Source organism: Macaca mulatta, chromosome 5 (assembly GCF_049350105.2).
Source record: "Macaca mulatta isolate MMU2019108-1 chromosome 5, T2T-MMU8v2.0, whole genome shotgun sequence".
NCBI classification, from domain to species: domain Eukaryota; kingdom Metazoa; phylum Chordata; class Mammalia; order Primates; family Cercopithecidae; genus Macaca; species Macaca mulatta.
Window position 1 is genome coordinate 64,675,818 of NC_133410.1, and position 24,280 is coordinate 64,700,097.

The following is a 24,280-nucleotide window of genomic DNA, read 5'->3' on the forward strand; positions in this document are numbered from 1 at the left end:
GTATATTGCCACATTTTCTTTATCCAGTGTATCATTGAGGGGCATTTGGGTTGGTTCTAAGTGCTTGTTATTGTGAATAGTGCTGCAATAAACATATTTGTGCATGTATCTTTATAGTAGTATGATTTATAATCCTTTGGGTAGATGCCCATAATGGGATTGCTGGATCAAACGGTGTTTCTAGTTCTAGATCCTTGAGGGATCGCCACACTGTCTTCCACAATGGTTGAACTAATTTACACTCCCACCAACAATGTAAAAGCATTCCTATTTCTCCACATCCTCTCCAGCACCAGTTGTTTCCTGACTTTTTAATGATTGCAATTCTAACTTCTGTGAGATGGTATCTTATTGTGGTTTTGATTTGCATTTCTCTGATGATAATGATGATGAGCTTTTTTTCATGTTTGTTGGCTGCATACATGTCTTCTTTTGAGAAGTGTCTGTTCATACCATTTACCTAGTTTTTGATTGGGTTGTTTGTTTTTGCCTTGTAAAGTTGTTTAAGTTCTTTGTAGATTCTGGGTATTAGCCCTTTGTCACATGGAGAGATTGCAAAAATGTTCTCCCTGTCTGTAGGTTTCCTGTTCACTCTGATGATAGTTTATTTTGCTGTGCAGAAGCTCTTCAGTTTAATTAGATCCCATTTGTCAACTCTGGCTTTTTTTGCAATTGCTTTTGGCGCTTTAGTCATGAAGTATTTGCCCATGCCTATGTCCTGAATGGCATTGCCTAGGTTTTCTCCTAGGGTTTTCATCGTTTTAGGTTTTACGTTTAAGTCTTTAATCCATCTTGAGTTAGTACTGAAGCCATCAGTTCATGGTTTTTCGTTTTTGCTTTTTCATGTGAGTTCTTATTACTGCTTCAGTCTTGATACTCATTATTTCCCTGTTGATGTTTCTATTTCTTTTTAATCCAACACTGGTTGGTTGTGTGTATCCAAAAAATTTTCTATGTCCTTTAGATTTTTTTATTTGTTGGCATGAACTTGTTTATAATAGTATTTTATAATCCTTTGCATTTCTGTGTATCAGTTCTTATGTATCTTTTTCATCTCTCACTTTATTTATTTGAGTCATCACTTTTTGTAGTTAATTTAGCTGAAGATTTTTCCACTTTATGTATTCAATAAACCAACTTTTGTCTTGTTGATTTTTAAATATTTTAAAAATATGTTTTATCTATTTCTACTATAATCTTTAGTATATTCCTTATCTACTATTTTTTACTTTAGTTTCTGTTTTCACATTTCTTAAGGTGGTATAGGTTGTTTATTTAAGATATTTCTGCATTTTTAATGAAGACCTTTATTTATATATATTTGTTGTTTTACAACTTATTTTTTCAATATCTTCCAAGTTTTATTATATTGTCTTTCCATTTTTATTTTTCTCATATATTTTAAAATAATTTATCTATATACAAAATGGTTGTTTATGAGCAGAATTAATTTCCATATAGTTGTACATGTTCCCAAATTCTTTCTTTTATTGATTTCTAGTTTTATTCCGTTGTGGAAAAAAGTGACCTAATTTTGAATTAAAAACACTTTAAGACCTATTTTGACCTAAAATATGGTCTATTCTAGAAGATGTTTCATGTGCTGTTGAGAAGATTACATATTCTGCCGCTGCTGGATGGAATGTTCGGTAAATGTTCATGTTAGGTTTATCTTACCTAGAGTGCAGTTTAACTCTGAAGTTTCTTTGATTTTCTGTCTGAATTATATTTTTAATATTGTAAGTAAAGCGCTGAAGTCTTCTACTATTATATCACAGTAAATCTCTCTCTTCAGCTCTGTAAATTTTGCTTTATATATTTGGACGTTCCAGTGTTATGACCACATATATTTACAATTTTATTCTGTTGCTCTATTGTGCTCTTGATTATTATATAATGGCCAATTTCTTATCAATGTTGACTTAAAATATATTTTAACTAAGTATAGCTACACTGTAATTTTTTTATTGTTTACAATGACAAGAAAGAAAATTTTCTATTTATTTCCTTTTAGTCTGTATATGCCTTCATAGGGGAAGTGAGTTTTCTGTGGGGACAATAGAGTTGAGTTTAAATTATTTATCCATTCAGTCACTCTATGTCTTTTACCTGGATCATTCAATCAATTTCATTCTGCAATATTATTAATTGATAAAGATTTGCTACCTCTATTGTGTTAATTGTTTTCTGGGTTACTTTCTGTGTCTCCTTTCTCTCTCAATCTGTCTCTCTTTCTCTGTCTCTCTCTCTCTCTCTCTCTATCTATCTCTATCTCTCTTTGTGTATTCCTTTATGGTTAAGTAATTTTCTCGAATAGTATGTTTTGATTTCATGCCACTTTTGTTTATTGTGTCTAAGTTTGGCTTCCTAGTTAATGAAAGATTTACAAGAATATTTTATTTTTAGATATTTTAAACTGATGACAACTTTCAGCACAAAGAAAACTAAACAAAACTGTATTTTGACATAATTTTGTCTTCCACATAATCACTTTTTGATGTCTAAATTTATATCTTTTCAAATTTCCATCTCTTAACCAATTGTAGTTACTATTTTCTTTAATATCTTTGTCTTTTGCATTCATGATAAAGATATAAATGGCTTATATACCACAATTATACTATTAGAGTATTCTGAATTTATCTTTACAATTGCTTTTACTAGTGCTTTTTATGGCTTCAGACGTGTACTTACTACATATGAGTGTCCTTTTATTTCCAATAAAAAAATTTTCCTTCTTATTGTTTCTTATAACATTGTTCTGGTGTTTATGAGTGGCTTAGATTTTGTCTGGGAAACTCTTTCAGGTTTTAAGAATTGCTTTGGTAGGCACAGTATTTTTGCATGGCAGATTTTTTTCAGCACCTTAAATGTATATCTTATTGTCTTCTTGCTCACAAGTTGATTTATTTATTTATTTATTTTGAGAAATTTGGTGAAACTTGAATTGGGACATTCTTTAATATGGTACAAACTTTTTCTCATATTGCTATCACTATTCTTTATTTGTATTTGCCTTTTAACCATTTAAATAAGATGTGCCTTTGGGAAATACTCTTTGGATTAAATTTGATTAGGGTACTTGGTTTGGCCCCTGCAGTGTTATGGTACTGGTCAAACTCCGCAGCGTGGCATTCCTGGTAACAGGAACTCCAAGCAGTTGCTGAGATCTGTGTGCCTATCACTGTGGTTAGTACTCCCACTCTCGTTTCCAATTCACCCCAGGTCATTCAACCCTCTAGCCACTCCTAATGCTTCTCCTGGGGTAGAACAAAAATGGGCTTCCCAAAAAGAATCACAGATCCATGAAGAAACTGAACATTCCCCTTAAATTTCCTCCTCTGATCTTGTAACTTCAGGTAAAGTTCTCTCACAGTGGTGTGTCTTCTTGGTGTGTGGAAGAGGTGTCATAATCCAAAATAATTATTCTTCTTACAGATAATGAGTTTTCCCATGTCTATGAGTCTTGGGATTTTCTTCTTCTCTTTTTAGCTCTGGTGAATTCAGCGTGGCTTTTTGTATTTACATAGTTACTAGCTGTATTTTTGTGTGGGAATTAATTTTGGGGGCATTATTTCATCATTTTACTGACATCACTTCTCAAGGAATATTTTTATGAGTTTGCAAACCATTATGATTTTAGAATTAGATATCTACCAAATATTAAAAGAGCTGTATATTTATTACTTAAGTGTTCTGTATAATTATTTGGTTGGGTACTGTTTCTGGTAAATAATTACTATGTATTGAAGCCATGTGTTTCTAACACAAACTTTCTGGCACAGACTGGAAGTATATGGCAGAATACAGGGACAATATAACCATACATATGGAAACTTCTTCAGATTTTTATTAAAGCATAGGTAAACTATATTATTCTATATGACATTGCATCTTTATGATGCAGAAATTATTTTCTTTGTAGGAAATGAAAGAATTTATCCATATATCTTGCAAAGATGGCACTGTGGTGTTTTCTCTGGGGCCAGTTGTGCAAAACCTTACAGAAGAGAAGGCTGATCTCGTTGCTTCAGACTCGGCCCAGATTCCACAGAAGGTTAGTACAACCTCCAATCCTTATAAGCAGCCGTTTACACAGTGAAGAAAGTGTGGCTTTCCATTTGGAATTTGAATCTCATTTTCTGCTTTGCATTAACAGGCACTACTTCTACACAAAAAATTTTAAAGCATTATAGTAGTGTATGTGGGCTCAACTAATCATTTGACTATGAATTCTTGAAGTAACTTTGGAAATACTTCTCTTTCTTGTCATTTGTTTGTGACAAAATGAAACTAAGGTATTAAGTTTCTATCTCACATTTTGTTATTTTAAACCTTTTTTTTTTTTTTTAAGATGGAGTCTCGCTCTGTTGGCTAGTCTGGACTGCAGTGGTCTGATCTTTGCTCACTGCAAACTCTGCCCTCTCTAGTTCACGGCATTCTCCTGCCTCAGCCTCCCAAGTAGCTAGGACTACAGGCGCCTGCCACCATGCCGAGCTAATTTTTTGTAATTTTAGTAGCCTAGTAGCTGGGACTATGGACGCCCGCCACCACGTCCGGCTAATTTTTTGTATTTTTAGTAGAGAGGGGATTTCACCATGTTAGCCAGGAAGGTCTCAATCCTCTGACCTCGTGATCCATCTGCCTCCACCTTCCAAAGTGCTAAGATTACAGGCTTGAGCCACTGTGCCCGCCCAAGATTTTAAATCTTAAGATCTGTGCTGACTACTCAAAAAAAAAAAAAAAAAAAAAAAATCAAAAAACAAACAAAAACAACGCTGAAGTGTGCTAACTCCAAGGAACATATAAAGGGAGGGCTAATATAACAAAGATAGAGAAGAATTATACCCAAGAATCTCTTCAACATATCTGATTGTATAAGAATTCCGTCCAGTGTACTTGGGCATGAAAATAGAAGCTTAGATTAATGTAGTCTTTCTTATGAATTAAACTTTTCTATAATTAAAAGGCAATTACAATTTTGATGTTACAGTCTAGCAATCAGTTTATTTTAACTTTCTTTTTATTGCAATTCTAGATTTCCACTCTTTAGGTAGCACTATTTATACACTATCCAAGGAGTTTTTAGAAATTTAATGGTTAATTAAATTTCATAAAACTCAATAAAAGCAAGTATGCTAATTAGGATTATGAAATTTGTTTTGCTTATGAAATTGGAGCATCTGTGTATTCCTATGTTTTCAAATGCAATATTTTCTTATAGGTTTCCCATTAAAGAAAAGTATGTGACAAAAGGCATAAAGATGAACAAAATTCAACATTGAACATAAATTCTAAGTAACTTCTGTCCTTTTCTTTTTAAATTAAAGATAAATTAATATATAAAATCAAGGAGCATAGGATGCATGAAGAAAAGCAGAAAGTAAAGAAAACTAACTATCCAAAAACAAATAGCAAAATCTAAAGCAAAGATTTTCTATGAACAGAATAGCATGGAAAAGACTCATCCCCATGATTCAATTACCTCCATCAAGTCCCTCCTACAACATGTGGGAATTGTGGTAGTTACACTTCAAGATGAGATGTTGGTGGGGACACAGCCAAACCATATCAGGCTATTGTGATCTCCTGTTTTGGTTACAAATGCACATTTTTAATAATCCTTTCTAATTTTAAGGTCTTGACTTTACATGCCAATATTAGTTGACACAGTTGCTTGCTAAAGGGAAATCTTGATTCATAACTGTCATTCTTTAAAAGATGTGTAAGTAAATTTTGGTGGTGTATTAAAATCCAAATCCATAGTGTGACAAGTAAGACTGCCTAACGTCTTCGTTCCAAATTAACTGTCTTTTGTAATCTCCTGCCCTCAACGTTCTCTGTATCCATACACATTGGGATGCTCCTCATATGTCTATGACCTTTACTCTTTCTATTCTTTATTGGAAAATCCCTTCTTGGCCACACACTGCCTAGGTGCAATCAAAGCTTTCATTTTATATCATATGTTACCTGCCTCGTTAAGTTTTTCTAATTATTTCATAAAGAAGTACTTGTGTTTTTTCTCTGGAACTCTAAACATCCTGTATTATTCATTTGAGTCACATCAAAAGAGTCTTATATTATAGCTATTCAATGTATTATCAGCTAATTAGTGAGGGTCCACATAGGTAAAGTGATGTAAAATATTTATTTTCCAAAACCACCTGGTAACTTTGGGTTTTATGTGGAATGACAGAAAGTGTGTGTATGTTTGTGTTTTGTGTGAATTAGAAACTTTAAAAAAATCTTTTGTGAAAGGGTAGGTTAATGTACATGGCCAAGATGACTGACTGAGAGTAGGTAATATGCATGGTTCTCATAAAGAGGAACAGAAGGGGTGAGTAAACAGAGCCCCTTCATCTGAAATACATATTTTAGAGTTTATCTCATATTAAGTGTTTTCATTAATACAAGGCATACTTCTGAGATGTTGCAGATTTGGTTCTTGAATACTACAATAAAGCAAATATTGCAATGAAGTGAGTCACACAATTTGCTTTGATTTCTAAGGCACATAAAAAGTTATGCTTAGAAAATGCTGTAGCGTATTCAGTCTGCGATAATATTAAGTCTACAAAGTGCATGCTATAATTAAAAGATACTTAATTGCTAAAGAGTGCTAATGATCATCTGACTCTTCAGTGAGTGCAACTTTTGTTGACGGAGAGTCTTGTATCAATGTTGATGGTTGATACTTATTATGCTGGTAGCTGCTAGTAGTTGGCATGGCTGTGGCAATATCCTAAAAATTAGACAACAATGGTATTTGCCACATACATTAACCTACCCTTTCACGAAAGATTTTTTTCAGCATTCAATGTTGTCAGATAGCATTTTACCCATAGAGGATCTTCTTTCAAAATTGAAATCAATCCTCTCAAACTCTAATGCTGCTCTATAAAGTAAGTTTAAGTAATATTCAAAATCTCCTATTGTCATTCAACAATGTTCATAACATCTTCACCAGGAGTAGTTTCCATCTCAAGAAACCAGTTTCTTTGCTCTTCCCTAGAATGTAACTCTTCACTTATTTGTTTTATCATGAGATTTCATCAATTCTGTTACATCATTAAGTTCCACTTCTAATTATAGTTATCTTTCTAGTTTAATTGTATTTGCAGTTACTTATTCCATTGAAGTTTTGTTATAGGACCAACAGATTCATATGCTTACTTTCCAATAATAGTCCAATTACACTGAGACGTCAGGTTTGGCAGCAAAGAAGGAGTTTAATAATTGCAGGGCACTGAGCAAGGAGATGAGAAGAAAACCTCAAATCCAACTCCTCAAGGAGTTCTGGGCTGGAGGTTTTAAGGAGATCATACACGGTGATGGACTGGAAAATTTGGGTAATTGATTAGTCTGGGTAATTGATTACTCAGGGTAATAGGGACAAAGATATCAGAACAAGAAACAACATTATTTGCTGAGTCAGTTCCTTGTGGGGTCCTCTACATCAACTGGCATCGGTGAAGTCCCTCAGATCAGCTGGCATCAGTGAGGTCCTTCAGACACGCTGAGTCAGTAGTTGTGTCAGTATGCTGGTCCTGAAGGAATACCTCAGAAGGAACTTTGATCATTTCATAATGTTTAAGCTATTATCTACAGAAGAGATAAGAGGAACTATAATCTTGAAATAGGATCTCCATAATTATAGGACAATAGCCGAATAACTATGAGGAAATGAGTCAGAGAACAAGCAAACCTAATGATTAATGCTGAATGTACTACAAGCTTGATTTACTTTTCTCTTTTTCTCTCTTTATCTTTGATTACCCTGACAAAGTTTATAAAGATAGTGTCATCTTCACACTCTCAATATCTTACATAATGGCTGTAAGAATCAACATGTGTATACTATATCATAAATGAACATTTAAAATGTTATGTTACATAAAAGAAGCCACTCACGAAATACCACATATTGTATGATTCCATGTATTAAAAATCATCCAGAATAGGCTAATCTATAGAGATAGAAATGCAATTAGCAATTACCCAGGACAGGGGAAATGCAGAAACTAGAGGTGGAGAGAAAAAGGCTAAAGGCTATAGGGCTTATTTTGGGGAGATAAAAGGGCTCTCAAATTGATTCTTGTGGTAGACGCACAACTCTGTGAATTACTATGAAACATTAAATTTTACACAATAATTGATAAATTGTATGATATTTAAAATATATGTCAACAAGATGTACAAAATATGTGGACCATGTTTAGTCATTTTATCTTTAGTTTTGTGTCTGCAAAACATGACCTTTCACTGCTACAATTCTGGACACTCTTCTAAAATATATTGCATAAGACAGATGCTATGTCCATACAAGATCCTTGATATTAGCTGAAGGATAGCACTCAGAAACATAAAAGGGAAATTAATCACATCTGTGTAAACAGGTCATTTACCTTCATTTGTCTCCTTGCCATCCACATGTTCGGACTGTTGATTTAATGATATTGTATGTACTTTGAAGTATAAGGGTTACATTTTAACTTCTTGGCTAATTTATCTTTGGATATAACCATGAGAAATGACAGAAAGGAATAGCAAGTGGAAAACAAGCATTGTTTTGCACCAGGATGTCTGTGAAATGGACTTCAGTAATTCTGCTAATACAACTGAGCTTTTACTTTAGCTCTGGGAGTTGTGGAAAGGTGCTGGTGTGGGCAGCAGAATATAGCCATTGGATGAATATGAAGACAATCCTGGAAGAGCTTGTCCAGAGAGGTCATGAGGTGACTGCACTGGCATCTTCAGCTTCCATTCTTTTTGATCCCAACAACTCATCCGCTCTTAAAATTGAAGTTTTTCCTACATCTTTACCTAAACCTGAGTTTGAGAATATAGTCACGCAAGAGATTAAGAGATGGATAGAACTTCCAAAAGATACATTTTGGTTATATTTTTCACAAATGCAAGAAATCATGTGGAAGTTTGGTGACATATTTAGAAACTTCTGTAAAGATGTAGTTTCAAATAAGAAATTAATGAAGAAACTACAAGAGTCAAGATTTGACGTCATTTTTGCAGATCCTATTTTTCCCTGTAGTGAGCTGCTGGCTGAGCTATTTAACATACCACTTGTGTACAGTCTCCGCTTCACTCCTGGCTATGTTTTTGAAAAGCATTGTGGAGGATTTCTTTTCCCTCCCTCCTACGTACCTGTTGTTATGTCAGAATTAAGTGATCAAATGACTTTCATGGAGAGGGTAAAAAATATGATCTATATGCTTTATTTTGACTTTTGTTTCCAAATATATGACATGAAGAAGTGGGATCAGTTTTATAGTGAAGTTCTAGGTAAGTATTTTTTTTCAATCTGTAAATTATTTGTATCTCTGAAGCAGAATTTATATAAAGCCATAAAGTCAGGGTAGTGGGGTTTTGGTAAGTGAATTTATAAAATGAAAATACAAGATGATCTATCAATCTCACAAATATCATAGAAAAGTTTAAATTACAGAGTCAGTTAAAACCCTGTGGCCATGATTCACACAGAACACCCCAGGAAATCATAAACCTATGTATTAGTGCCTCTAAGACTTTAAGCAATTACACATCTGTTTTACTATACAGTGTTTTACATCTTAAAAACAGTAAAACCCATCAAATAACATCTTACTGAATGCATAGATTTAGAATGAATAGTTATACATTTTTCTACAACTATCTATATAACTGTAGAAATTATTTTTTCTCATAAAGTTTGGTTTTCTTATTTAGAAATCAAAAGATCTTCCCATGTTACCTGAAGGTTTCCTTCACAATAGAGAGAGGGAATATCTATATCTCAGATGCATAAATCATTAAAGGTAATTTGAAGTTTCTAATGTTTCTATACTCTTTCATTAAAGAATTGGAAACCATTCAAAGTCCAATCATCTTGTTGAAGTGTGAAGGTTGTTATATCTACATAGTTTTTTTCCAAACTATGTCTCCTTATTAAAAAATATAAGACAGATTAAGGTTGAGTACAAATCTTTATTTCAATATTTTCTCAAAAATTTCTAGCTATAATTTACAAATATATTTACTTAAAGATAATATTATTAAGATCTTATCATGAATCTAAAAGAGTACAAGGATTTCAACCATACTCACAACATAGTCCACAGTTCACTTGAAGAACCAAAGATAAAAAATTAGCTTAATGAGTTGTGTAAACTAGTCAAATTTTAGAAAATTATTTTTATGTGTACAGTGGAATTAATTGACTATGGACCTCAAAGAGTTGTTTAAATGTCCATATGCTACTATTGAAGCTTTAAAAAGAAAAGAAATTGATGTTTAATTTTCTATGACTTATTTTAATAATTGTTTGTGATTATGAGTATACTGATGTGATATTAGAGATGTAGCTTAACCTCACAATTCTCCCACTACTTTGCCTTTCTTATAAATATACATGGGCAAAATAAATAATACATAAAATAAAATTATGCCTATAGATGAATATATGTATATATTTTTCAAAGCACAGACACATTGCCTATATTTTTGCCTACATTATTCTAAACATTTTCAGAAAATAACCTAATGTAATTATCCTGTGTCATCCACATTTTCTTTTTTTATCATTGTCAGGAAGACACACTACATTATCTGAGATAATGGGGAAAGCTGACATATGGCTTATTCGAAACTCCTGGAATTTTCAGTTTCCACATCCACTCTTACCAAATGTTGATTTTATTGGAGGACTCCTCTGCAAACCTGCCAAACCCCTACCTAAGGTAAACATACTTTCATTGGTTTTATTTTGTTGGCTTTGAATTTTCAGTAGAATTGATTCTACGGTCTTCATTCAGAGTGGTTGACTTACACTGAAAGAAAGATGGGAAGTGGGTGGGGTAAAGCAGATACCAATTAGAAAGTCATGTACATATTGATACCATCACACGTATATGAGTTTTATGAGTACTACAAATAGAGGGGAATACTAAGGAGACTTCAAAAATAGAGTTGGTTAAATTAAAGTCTTCATTATTTAACACCTAAGAAGGTATTGATCATTCGTTCAAATAATATTTACAAAGGGATTAGCACAAAACACAGGTAAGTGCAGAATTTTCAGAGAAAAAAAAAGGACAGTTTCTGTCCCCACATACCTTACATTCTACTTCAAAAGATAGAATATGTGCAAGTAATAAAAATTATATAAAAATTATTATCTCAAGGAAAAACCCAATGTCAAGAAAGCATCAGTGGAGATAATAAAAAATATCCTGGAATCACTGATTACTAAGATGAGAGCTGAACAATATGCAAGAATAAGTAAAAGAATGATGGAGAGAGACAGACAAAAGAAGGAAAGAAGCAGGTAAAGTGGTCGGGACAGGTCTCAAGTCCTCAGGTTTAGTTTGCAGGAAGAGACTAAGAATCAGATGATGCTGAGAGGCAAATTAGAGCCAGATACATATTGGGAATTGAAATATTTATTCAGCACATTGAAAAACTATGAAAAAGAGTTAAGACAGAAAGATATAGAAAAGATTCTCTTCTTTAAGAAAAGCTTTCAAGATATTCAATGATTAAATTGCAGGAGGGTCAGAATAAAGAGCCAACCATTCGGGAAATTTTGCATGGATTCAGGTAGCAGATGATGGAAAAGTAGACAGAATGTTGATAGAAATAATGATGCCTACATTTACAAAAATAGTGGCAACTTCCTGTTGTGTGGAAAAAATATTAACACAGACAAAACACTTGAAGTGTCTCTGGCCTGTAGTTAGTTACTCATAAATATTATTAATTTTGCAATTATTGTTATTTTGTTATTACTGCTAATACTACTAATTACTTAACATGTGCAGGTCACTTGAGATATCATTCTTCATTTAATAGAGCCAGATTTTTCAGTACATCAGAATTATATTCTCTTGCAAAGTCATAGTTGACAGACACCTGTGTCATGCGCGTCTGTGTGAAGAGAACACTAAACAGTCTTTGTGTGAGCAACATGGCTGTTCATTTCACCTGGGTGCAGGCAGGCTGAGTCCGAAAAGCGAGTCAGCTAAGGGAGATAAGGGTGGGGCTGTTTTATAGGATTTGGGGAGGTAAAGGAAAATTACAGTCAAAGGGGGGTTGTTCTCTGGGAGGCAGGAGTGGGGGTCACAAGGTGCTCAGTGGGGGAGATTTTTGAGCCAGGATGAGCTAGGAAAAGGAATTTCACAGGATAATATCATCGCTTAAGGCAAGGACCTGCCATTTTCACTTCTTTTATGGGGTCCCTGACTTCCCACAACAATGAGCTAGTTGAAATTCTAAAATTTTCCCATAGGTAATGAGGATCTTCACCAGTATTGCAGCTTAAAACACTTCCTCAATAAAATAAATATGTTCCTTTAATATTTGCAGACAAACTCAGTGATCACTTGATATTACTAAAGCATTTAAATCATTCTTCATTGAGACCCCAGGGGTTTACATATTACAGCATAAACGTATCCTATGAAAGCGCATGATTTTTGCCATATGACAAGCAACTGATTAAAACTTCCTGTGTCAACTTGTCTTAACAGCATAGCTGCCTGACAGAGAAGCACAGAGATAATGAACAAGGCATGTATAATAAAAACCAAATAATTTATACCACTTGTATCTGAATAGTGTTCTTAGTTTCAGTACCAAAAAAATTCTGTCAGCATATAAGATTATATTCTTTATGAAAGAACACAATAAACCCATATAGTTTAAATTAATATCACACTTTTAAGACATATGTACAAAGCAAGCATTCTTTATCACATTATTAAGTCATCTCTTAAAATATAATTTTTGTGCACATAAAGCTGAGTTTTTATTCCATTTTTAAAACTCAACATCTATGATGAATGCAAATTGCACGTGCTCTATATGATAACTTTCTCAAGAGACAAAAACTGGGTAAGACTAATGAAAACCTATGCCACCCTGCCCTACTCTTGAAAGATTTCCCCCCTCACAATAAGGGAAACTGGTAGTGTCAGTAGGAAGGGGAAGAGAGTGGGACTTGTAGAAGGACAAGAAAAAGAATGACTAGTGGTATAATAATGATAATTACTACTATTAGCTGTTGTGATTAACTTGCAGAAAGATTTGAATGCAAGTCAATGGTTGTGAAACCAATTCCTTGTTTATTATGTAAAATAATTGCTAACCCAGTCAGGTTGCTTACATTTCAATTAAATAATAGATTCTCAGATAATTTCTATATAAGAGAATAAGACACTTGACAAAATGTACCAGGTGTTTTAAAAGTGAACATTGCCATGAGTTTTATAATATATTCATGTGAAATCATACAGATAAAAAATTAATCAAGGTGTATCTATTCAACATTATGGAAAATATGCATAAAATTAACATTGGAAGTAGTCCAACATCTTAAATGAAGGAATGATTAAAAACTTATACTATATGCATACAATAGCATTACAATAATATTATCAATGGAATATTCAATTACACTGTCAGCTGTAATACAAATAAAGAGAGTTAGAAAATGATAAAGGTAACAAGATGACAAGTTTTTGCAGGAGGAAAATATATACTCAGCAAGATTAACATTTTCTAAGTGTCACATGTGTACATTGAGCTATATAAATAGGACAAAAGCCATGATGAAAAAATATATTTTATATAAATAAGATCACAACAAAAATTTTAGAAAAATTTTATTTAAAAAAATTTTTCATGCTTTTATAAAATTTCTGACATTAATCTTATGTTATTTTTATTACATTATCACAGAAGAAGAAACAACCAGTCCATATCCGTGATGAATCTGTAAACAGAGGTTAGGTTCCTTCAACACTGCATGGGTAAGCAGGGCTCTTGGCATCAAGCTAATGAGGTGAAACACTGAACACCAGTTACAGTAAATATGACTACAGTAAACTGCAATCACACACAATACCTAGATGCCCCAAGTACAATGACTCTTACCTTAAGATTAAAAATCATATTTTAAAAACACTCAGTAATATGTGGTCTACACAGTTAACATTTGGACTTTTTTCTTTGTTTTATTAAGAACCGTTAGGAAAAGTTTTACCACAATGATTAAATCTGAAAGTATTTAAGTTTAAATATTGGCTTACATTGGAGAACGCAAGTCAGAATAATTCTCAATCGATTGCAGCCAAGCACATCTTCATGAGTAGTGTGATGTAGTGTGAGTGAGCTACTCAAAAGAGAGACAAGATCTCCCCTGCAGAAAGACCTGGTGGCCTCTTCTATTCTGATGCAAATGCTGCCTCTGAAATACAACAAAGTGATGATGAGAGTTACTCACATGCAGTTATAAATAACACATCAGTTTAACAGTGTGATTTCAGGTCAATAGGTGCTCCACCTAAACAATAACCTGAAAATATGATCATTCAACTATGTAACTGTATAGTGTACAATTCTGTATTGTAAATAAGATTCCTGGACTAATTCACGGAAATTCCAAATTACAATACCCGACTCCAGAATGTCAGTGGTTCTTAACCATCAGCTTTTATTATTTATTTATTTATTTTAGCTTTTCAAAAGCTACCCAAAACTCTGACAAACTTTAAGTGAAGTAAAAAGCACTGTAGAGAAACATAAATGTAGATATAAAATTATCCCAACAGTGAGCAGCTAATCCTCAGAGCTCATAGCGAGGGAAATAAACACTAATGGCCTCCTACTAAAAGAATCCTACAGAAAACCTGCCTGAAATTAACATAAGTGATTTAGTAGAACAACAATGTAGAATTAAAGCTGAGTGGTGCCACTTTCCAAGAACGTATATTAGTAATTTTAGTATTATAAGAGAAGAGTCTGTGTGTAATATTTTTAACATTATCTCCCTGACTACAGTGTAATAGCTCCATTTCTTTTCTCCCTTACACACATGCACACAAATACATAACATACACACATAGTTACACAAATATCCTAACAGCGTCCACCTATCTCACATTATCTATCTAATTGCAAAACACCTGAGTGATTGAGTCAGTTAGAAAATATTATTTACTCCAATAATTCCTTAAAATACCTGATTTTCTCTCTTTAGTAACTTGTACCAATTCTTTCAGTAGTGCCTGCTTTGCTGTTATTCTTTTGTGATGAAACAAATTCTTTTTCACAGGAAATGGAAGAATTTGTACAGAGCTCTGGAGAAAACGGTGTTGTGGTGTTTACTCTGGGGTCAATGATCACTAACATGAAAGAAGAAAGGGCCAACGTAATTGCATCAGCCCTTGCCCAGATTCCACAAAAGGTAAGATGAAGTGTCTTATTGGTGTGGAAAACTACTGAAAGAGGCTGCTAAAGTTTGTAAGTAATCCAATTATAGAAACTTCTGACAAATGTGAAGTTGGCCAAAATTAAAAGTGAGTATTCTATTTACATCAGTCTTTGAGTAGTTCTGATTTACTAACATCCTTTGATCTCATTCCTACTCTTTTTCTCTTTTTAAAGTTTGAACATTCTATAAGTTTTGAATTCCACTCATGGAATAAGATATTTTCTTTACTGTAACAGGTTCTGTGGAGATTTGATGGGAATAAACCAGATACCTTAGGTGTCAATACTCGGCTCTATAAGTGGATACCCCAGAATGACCTTCTAGGTAAGACTCAGGTGAACAAATACTGGATATATTAGTAACAGCACATTAGAGTGTTAATAGTTAATCATGAAACAAGCTTTTTCAATGTTTGTTAAGGAAAAACAAAATGTAACTTCTTTATATTTATTTACCAGTCCAAGGGGGAAAATAATATGTTCTAATTATTGGCATTTTATGATATACACTCACATTCTTTATGGTCAGAATCAGCAAGAATCTTTATTTCTGGTATTACTATATCTCACAGAATTTTTCAATAACTTCCTGAGCTGTCTCTGTGTCCTATTTCTACAACTTTACACCTGTTGTTTCCTCTCCTGCAGGGTTATTTCAAGTGCCACCTAAAATAATAGCTCTCCTATCATCAGTGACTCTGCATTTTCTGAAGGATTAAATTGCTAATCTTAATCATAAAGTGATGACAGGTCATGATGAAGTGTGACCTGTCCTTCCTCAATCCTAGCAACACCATCAACCCACTGCCTGCTGCCTTGCACACCCCACATATCACACTCTGTGACTGCACTTAAAATAGCAATTCACTTCATGCCCATCTCTTTGCTGTCTTCTTTATTGCACATTTTAAAAATCTAGATCGCACTTTTTCAATAGTCCAACTGGAACTCTTGTATTGTTTTGCAGTCTGAAGTCACACACACCATGCAGCCTTCACTTACATACCCAGCACAAGTACGTTTTTCTCCTCTGAAGTCTGAAAGCAATAGCAAAATAGTTCAATGTGTTATCCAGAAAACACTGTCACTTTCAGAGCCTTTCATTGTGCATCTCATTTTATTCCTATGAATAATTTTGCTAAAATTCATGCAATCCTAGGTCATCCAAAAACCAAAGCTTTTATAACTCACGGTGGAGCCAATGGCATCTACGAGGCAATCTACCATGGGGTCCCTATGGTGGGCATTCCACTGTTTGCCGATCAACCTGATAACATTGCTCACATGAAAACCAGAGGAGCAGCTGTTCAATTGGACTTCGACACAATGTCGAGTACAGACTTGGTGAATGCACTGAAGACAGTAATTAATGATCCTTTGTGAGTAGAATAATATTTTTCAGTAAGTGGTATTTATAGATAGCTTCTCTTGTCAATAGTGAGTGTGAGTGTCATCCTTTTTATAAGAGAGTAATTCTGAAAGAATTTAAATGATATAACCAATCTGAAATCTGTTTTTATTTTGTATCAGTTATTTATATATTGTATTTGAAAACCATACATCTAATGAATAGCCAGTTAGTGAAACAATTTTCTACACAAAAATACTTTTAAAATGATATAGATAATATAAAAAATTCATTTCTTAAAATTTCGATATAATGAATCCTTAGTAGAAAGGAAGAATAAATGAAATAATATAATAAATATTTTAATTCAATATCTAAAATGCCTCAGAACATGAGTATTTTCCTGCTGAAAAATTAACTTTTATTATTATCATTACTGTAATGGACTTGAAAATGAGATTTAATTTTGATACCATAAAATCTTTCTGTTTATGGTGTAAAATCCAAATATATTTGCTAAGTCTACAGAGCCATGAAGCCATCACTGTCACATAATTTTAGAACATTTTTGTCAGCACAAAAGAAACTGCAATGACACAGAAGTCATTTCCTATGACCGCTCAGCCCTAGTCTAACCCTAATTTATTTTCTTTCTCTAAAGATTGTTCTCTCTAGGTATTTCATATAAATGGAATTATACAGTTTATGGTGCTGTGTAAATGACATTTCACTAGCTTAATTTTTTGTTGTTTTTTATGGTGTTAGTTTTATTCATGTTTTTGTGCATTTTAATACTTCATTTCTTATTACAGCAGTTTAATATTTTTTTGTAAGGATATGTCATATTTTAGTTGTTAACTTATCAGTTCATTGGCCTTTTGATTGTTTCCAATTGTGGTTACTAGGAATATTGCTACACAAGTTTTTGCATAAACCTGTTTTCCTTCCTTTTGGGTTGATACTACAAGTGGAATTGCTGGCTCATGTAGGAACTGTATGTTTATGAAGAACTGCTAAACTGTCTTCCAAAGTACTTGTTTCATTCATCACTACCACCAGCAGTAAAACATGGTTACAATTCCTCCATACATTTGCCAAATGAGTTATTATCTGTCTTTTTGTTACAGCCTTCTTAGTGGGTATAAAATGATCTCTCATCCTGGTCTCAGACTGCATTTTCATTATGGCTTAAGACTTTGAGAATCCTTATATGTGTTTACTGATCCTTCGTATATCTTCTTTGAAAACATGTCTACTACAATCCTTGGAACATTTTTAAACTTTGCTATTTGTCTTATTATTAAGTTTTAAGAACTATTTATATATTATGGGTCATGTCAGATATATATTTTTTAAAAATTTTGTCCCATTCTGGGTGCACTAAATTTTCCTTTTGGATGATGGTCTTTGAAGCACAAAAAAAATATAATTTTAAGTGAAATTTTTAATAATTGATTTTTTCACACCCAAAGATATCAATGTGCAAAATTCCTTGCGGAGTCCAGCTATCATTAATTCAGGATTTTTAACTACTATCAATAATGCTATCAAATAAGAAGTGTATCATCTAAAGGAATACTTTAAAATTACTTTATCACAAAAAATGAAGGTTAATGAATGAAAAAACACCTTTAAGGAAAATAGAAAATATTTGAAAAGAAACACAAACCAACTTGGACAAATAGAAAAGAAATATATAAAGCAAATTGGTAGATTTAAATGTGATTATGCAAATACTGTCACTCAATCTAAACAGACTGAAAAAAAGAGCAAATAATGGGTAAAGACATAAAACATTTGAAGAACACAAATAACAAATGGAATCTTATAATGTAGAATGATACACACAAATGCACATATGTACATATACAATATATATATATGTATTATATATATCAACTCGAAGATACAACTTCTTAGAGCATGTCAGATAGTTATTTGAAGTGATATGTGGTGGGTAATAACTCAAGATTTAGTAAATATAATAAGCTTTAATGTCATAGAAACTATATGATGCAGTCATAGTGGAAGTAAGGGAGGTTATAAAAACTATAATATCTTTAAATTTTAGAGATCAAAAAAATACACTTCAAAGAAGGTAAAAGTCAAGAAGTGTATCACAATTACACATCCAATTTTATCTCAGCAATTCTACAATATACCCAAGAGATATGTATAAATATATAAATATAACACCATCTAGAAGAATGTTTATGACAGAATTATCAATAGTGTCTAAAAATTATTAGCAACAAAAATACATATTAATCTTAATATGAAGAAAAAATCTGTGCTTTATCAATCAACAAAATACTATACAGCAAAGGAATTATCCAACAACTGCTACTTTAATAAAAGACAGTAATGAGTACATATTATACAATTCAATTACATAAACAAGCAAAACTAATGCATGCTATTTGAAGTCAGACTAATACATAAGTGGAGGTCAAAAGTAGTGATTAAATGGTTCAGAAAAAGAGTGTGATTCTAGGCAGGTTGTGATATCCTATACCACAATCTGAGCAGTAGGTAAATAGATATCTTTACTTCAAAATAATGTTCAAGATGATCTTATGTTTTTGAACTATTCACTTAGTGTGCATATATTTATCTTTTGTATTTACTATTTAAATGTTTATTTTATGATACAGAATGCATTTTAAACTTCTAGGAATCAAATAGCAAAATAAGCACAGAAAATAGAGAAAATCCTAGAGGTTCCATCATATTGTGGTCAATAAAAGCCTCTCTTAGAAATAATCTTAGAAGGAAGCCATAAAAAGGCAGAGAACCATACCTTGGGTTGTAGCAAGAGAGAATACTCCAAGAGCAGGAGAGAGGGAAAAAATGTGTAAGGTACTAAGACAAGAACACCTTTGGGAACTTAAAGAAAAAAAGAAGGCCAATCTAGAAGACAGTGTGTAGGGGGAAAGTGTTAGGAAAAGAGCTTGCCAGTGTCCAACAATGTAGGGTTCTGTAGACCAAATAACAGAGTTGGATTTTATTCTTTAAATAATGAGAAGCCAGGCAAAAGTCTTAATCTGGGGAGTGCTATAAACTGACTTTAATTGCACAAAATCATTCTGGCTATAGGGTGGGAAACAGTAGGAGACAAAAGAGTAATGTAGAAGCATAGTGACTAGCTATGAGGCATGTCACTCACCATGACACAATTACTTTTTAGGAACTTAGAGATGATAATTCTCTTATTACATTTTCACGATCTTTCTTACAGCACTTAAAATGGTTCATGATGTTGAGCACGTTCTCCGTATGTCTGCTTGAGAACTAACAGTGTAATTGAATTGTTCATAATAGAAAGGATAAATGCTTAAGAAATGAATATCCTATTTTTCATGATGTGACTGTTTCACATTGTATCGAAACAACTCATATACCCCATAAATATATGTACTTAATATGTACCCACAAAAACTTAAACAATTTTAAAAAATTAAAATTCCTTATGTTTTCTCTGCTTCAAAAAAATTAACTTTCTCACCTAACATCCAATTTCTAATTTAAAAAACATTTGTCAATGAGAAAAGTTCAATTTAAAAGTCAAACTTTCTATGATGACTCAAATAAAAGTACACAAATTCTATGTGAATTCTTTGACATTTACTTTGAATTATTTGGCACTTTAAAAGCCTTTCATAAACTTGATACGCACAGGCAAATTAACTTACTTTCTGTGTTAGTAAGGGAGGAGATCACTCCTCATATTGTCTTAATCCCAATTTCTGCCTCCAAAGAAAAAAGAAGTAAATACTAAAAGGCAGAAATGAAATCCACAAGCAGATAACCTGGTGCCACTCTCTGGGACGGGTAGTTAAAGATCGACCCCTGACCTAACTGGAATATTATCTATAGATTCGAGCATTTTATGGAAAAGCGTTATAAAAATCCCTGTCCTCTTCTGTTCCGTTCTGATTGCTGCTCCATGCAGCCCCCAGTCATGTCCTCACTGCTTGCTCAATCGATCATGACCCTCTCACGTGAGCCCTTAAAACGGACAGGAATTGCTCACTCAGGGATCTCAGCTCTTGAGACAGGAGTCTTACTGATGCTCCTGGCTGAATAAAACCCTTCCTTCTTTAACTTGGTGTCTGAGGAGTTTTGTCTATGTCTCTTCCTGCTGCATTGGTATCTTTATTTTTATCCTTCAGATATAAAGAGAATGTTATGAAATTATCAAGAATTCAACATGATCAACCAGTGAAGCCCCTGGATCGAGCAGTCTTCTGGATTGAATTTGTCATGCGCCACAAAGGAGCTAAACACCTTCGGCCTGCAGCCCATGACCTCACCTGGTTCCAGTACCACTCTTTGGATGTGATTGGGTTCCTGCTGGCCTGCGTGGCAACTGTGATATTTATCATCATGAAATGTTGTCTGTTTTGTTTCTGGAAGTTTGCTAGAAAAGGAAAGAAGGGAAAAAGTGATTAGTTGTATCTGAGATTTGAAGCTGGAAAACCTGATAGATGAGACTATTTCAGTTTATTCCAGGAAGAAAGGTTATGATGCAAGATTTCTTTCTTCCTGTGACCAAAAAAATAAAAAGAAAAATAAAAAAACTTTTCAAAATTTACTTTGTCATATAAAAATTTGTTTTTCAGAGATTTACCACCCACTTAATGGTTAGAAATATTTTGTGGAAATGAAGAAAACACTCGGGAAAACACAAAATAATGTAAATCCATATGAAATTGTATTGAAATTTGTTGAACTTATATTGAAATTTGTTGTTCTAATTCATAGTTTACACAAAAAATACATACTCAGCCTAACTGTATTTCACACATTCTACATAAACACAAGAACATGAAGAAGTCCACAGACAGTATCAGTGCTATTTTCACATACTCAGAATAATTTGGCTTCATTTCAAAAAGCATTGTATTGTTTTATCTGCTACTAAAGAAACCATTACATAGTGAAATTGTATAGAAAATCTCTCTTTCTTTTGATATTTTAAGATGAGTAGTACTGCCAGCAATGGAACAAAGCTGGATAGAGAATGACTTTGATGAGTTGAGAGAAGAAGGCTTCAGTAGATCAAAATTCTCAGAGCTAAAGGAGGAACTACATAACCAGCACAAAGAAAGTAAAAATCTTGAAAAAAGAATGGATGAATGGATAACTAGAATAATCAATGCAGAGAAGACTTTAAAAGAACTGATAAAGATGAAAGCCATAACACGAGAACTACATGATAAATGCATAAGCTTCAGTAACTGACTCGTTCAACTGGAAGAAAGAGTATCAGCGATTGAAGATCAAATGAATCAAAAGAAGTGAGAAGATAAGCGTAGAGAAAAAAAGAGTAAAAAGAAATGAACAAAGCCTCCAAGAAATATGGGCTTTTGTGAAAAGACCAAATCTTCATCTGATTGGTGTGCCTGAAAGTGACAGGGAAAATGGAACCAAGTTGTAAAACACTCTGCAGGATATCATCCAGGAGAACTTCCCCAACCTAGTAAGGCAGACCAACATTCAAATCCAGGAAATACAGAGAATGCCACAAAAATACTCCTTGAGAAGAGCAACTCCAAGACACATAATTGTCAGATTCACCAAAGTTGAAATGAAGGAAAAAATGTTAAAGGCAGCCAGAGAGAAAGGTCAGGGTACACACAAAAGGAAGCCCATCAGACTAACAGCAAATCACTAGGCAGAAACTATCCAAGCCAGAAGAGAGTGGGGGCCACTATTCAACATTCTCAAAGAAAAGAATTTTCAACACAGATTTTCATATCCAGACAAACTAAATTTCATCAGTGAAGGAGAAATAAAATCCTTTAGAGACAAGCAAATGCTTAGAGATTTTGTCACCACCAGGCCTGCCCTACAAGAGATCCTGAAGGAAGCACCAAACATGGAAAGAAAGAACAGGTAACAGCCATTGCAAAAACATGTCAAAATGTAAAGTCCATCGATGCTAGGAAGAAACTGCATCAACTAACGAGCAAAATAACCAGCTAATATCATAATGACAGGCTCAAGTTCACACATAACAATATTAACCTTAAGTGTAAATGGACTAAATGGTCCAATTAAAAGACACAGGCTGGCAAATTGGATAAAGACTCAAGACCCATCAGTTGGCTGTATTCAAGAGAACCATCTCACATGCAGAGAAACACATAGGCTCGAAATAAAGGGATGGAGGAAGATCTATCAAGTAAATGGAAAACAAAAAAAAAGGCAGGGGTTGTAATCTTAGTCTCTGATAAAACAGACTTTAAACTGTCAAAGATCAAAAGAGACAAAGAAGGCCATTACATAATGGTAAAGGGATCAATTCAGCACGAAGAACTAACTATCCTAAATATATATGCACCCAATACAGGAGCACCCAGATTCATAAAGCAAGTCCTTAGAGATTAACAAAGAAACTTAGACTCCCATACAATAATAATGGGAGACTTTAACACCCCACAGTCAACATTAGACAGATCATCAGACAGAAACTTAACAAGGATATCCAGGAATTGAACTCAACTCTGCACCAAGCAGACATAATAGACATCTACAGAAATCTCCACCCCAAATCAACAGAATATACATTCTTCTCAGCACCATATCACATTTATTCAAAAACTGACCACATAGTTGGAATTAAAACACTTCTCAGCAAATGTGAAAGAACAGAAATTATAACACACTGTCTCTCAGACGACAGTACAATCAAACTAGAACTCAGGACTAAGAAACTCAATCAAAACCACTCAACTACATGGAAACTGAACAACCTGCTCCTGAATGACTACTGGGTACAAAACAAAATGAAGGCTGAAATAAAGATGTTCTTTGAAACCAATGAGAATAAAGATACAATATATCAGAATCTCTGGGACACTTTTAAAGCAGTGCGTAGAGGGAAATTTATAGTGCTAATTGCCCACAAAAGAAAGCAGGAAAGATCAAAAATTGACACCCTATCATCACAATTAAAAGAACCAGAGAAACAAAAGTAAACACATTCAAAAGCTAGCAGAAGGCAAGAAATAACTAAGATCAGAGCAGATCTGAAGGAGATAGATACACAAAAAACCCTCCAAAAAATCAATGAATCCAGGAGCTGGTTTTTTGAAAAGTCAACAAAATTGATAGACCAGTAGTAAGACTAATAAACAAGAAAAGAGAGAAGAATCAAATAGACACAATAAAAAATGATAAAGGAGATATCACCACCGACCCCACAGAAATACAAACTACCATCAGAGAATACTATAAACAACTCTACACAAATAAACTAGCAAACATAGAAGAAATGGATAATTTCATGGACACTTACACTCTCCCAAGACTAAACCAGGAAGAAGTTGAATCCCTGAATAGACCAATAGCAGGCTCTGAAATTGAGGCAATAATTAATAGCCTACCAACCAAAAAAAGTCCAGGACCAGACAGGTTCACAGTCGAATTCTACCAGAGGTACAAGGAGGAGTTGGTACCATTCCTTCTGAAACTATTCTAATCAATAGAAAAAGAGAGAATCCTCCGTAACTCATTTTATGAAGCCAACATCATCCTGATAGCAAAGGCTGACAGAGATACAACAAAAAAAGAGAATTTTAGACCAATATCCCTGATGAACATCATTGTAAAAATCCTCAATAAAATACTGGCAAACTGAAACCAGTAGCACATCAAAAA

General features: G+C 33.5%; 1 protein-coding gene and 1 pseudogene across 1 annotated transcript; both read left to right on the forward strand.

Annotated features, from left to right (window-relative positions):
• The window catches only part of LOC100427993 (UDP-glucuronosyltransferase 2B10-like), a 54,787-nt pseudogene extending 50,685 nt beyond the window's left edge, over window positions 1-4,102 (forward strand).
• A 4,470-nt stretch (window positions 4,103-8,572) lies between these two features.
• Window positions 8,573-21,085, forward strand: UGT2B33 (UDP-Glucuronosyltransferase UGT2B33; the record flags this gene model as incomplete). Its single annotated transcript, NM_001032830.1, is given in 6 exon segments — window positions 8,573-9,303; window positions 10,588-10,736; window positions 15,110-15,241; window positions 15,505-15,592; window positions 16,427-16,646; window positions 20,788-21,085. Coding segments are annotated over 6 exon segments (1,590 nt in total). The 3' UTR covers window positions 21,068-21,085.
• Between the last annotated feature and the right edge of the window lie 3,195 nt (window positions 21,086-24,280).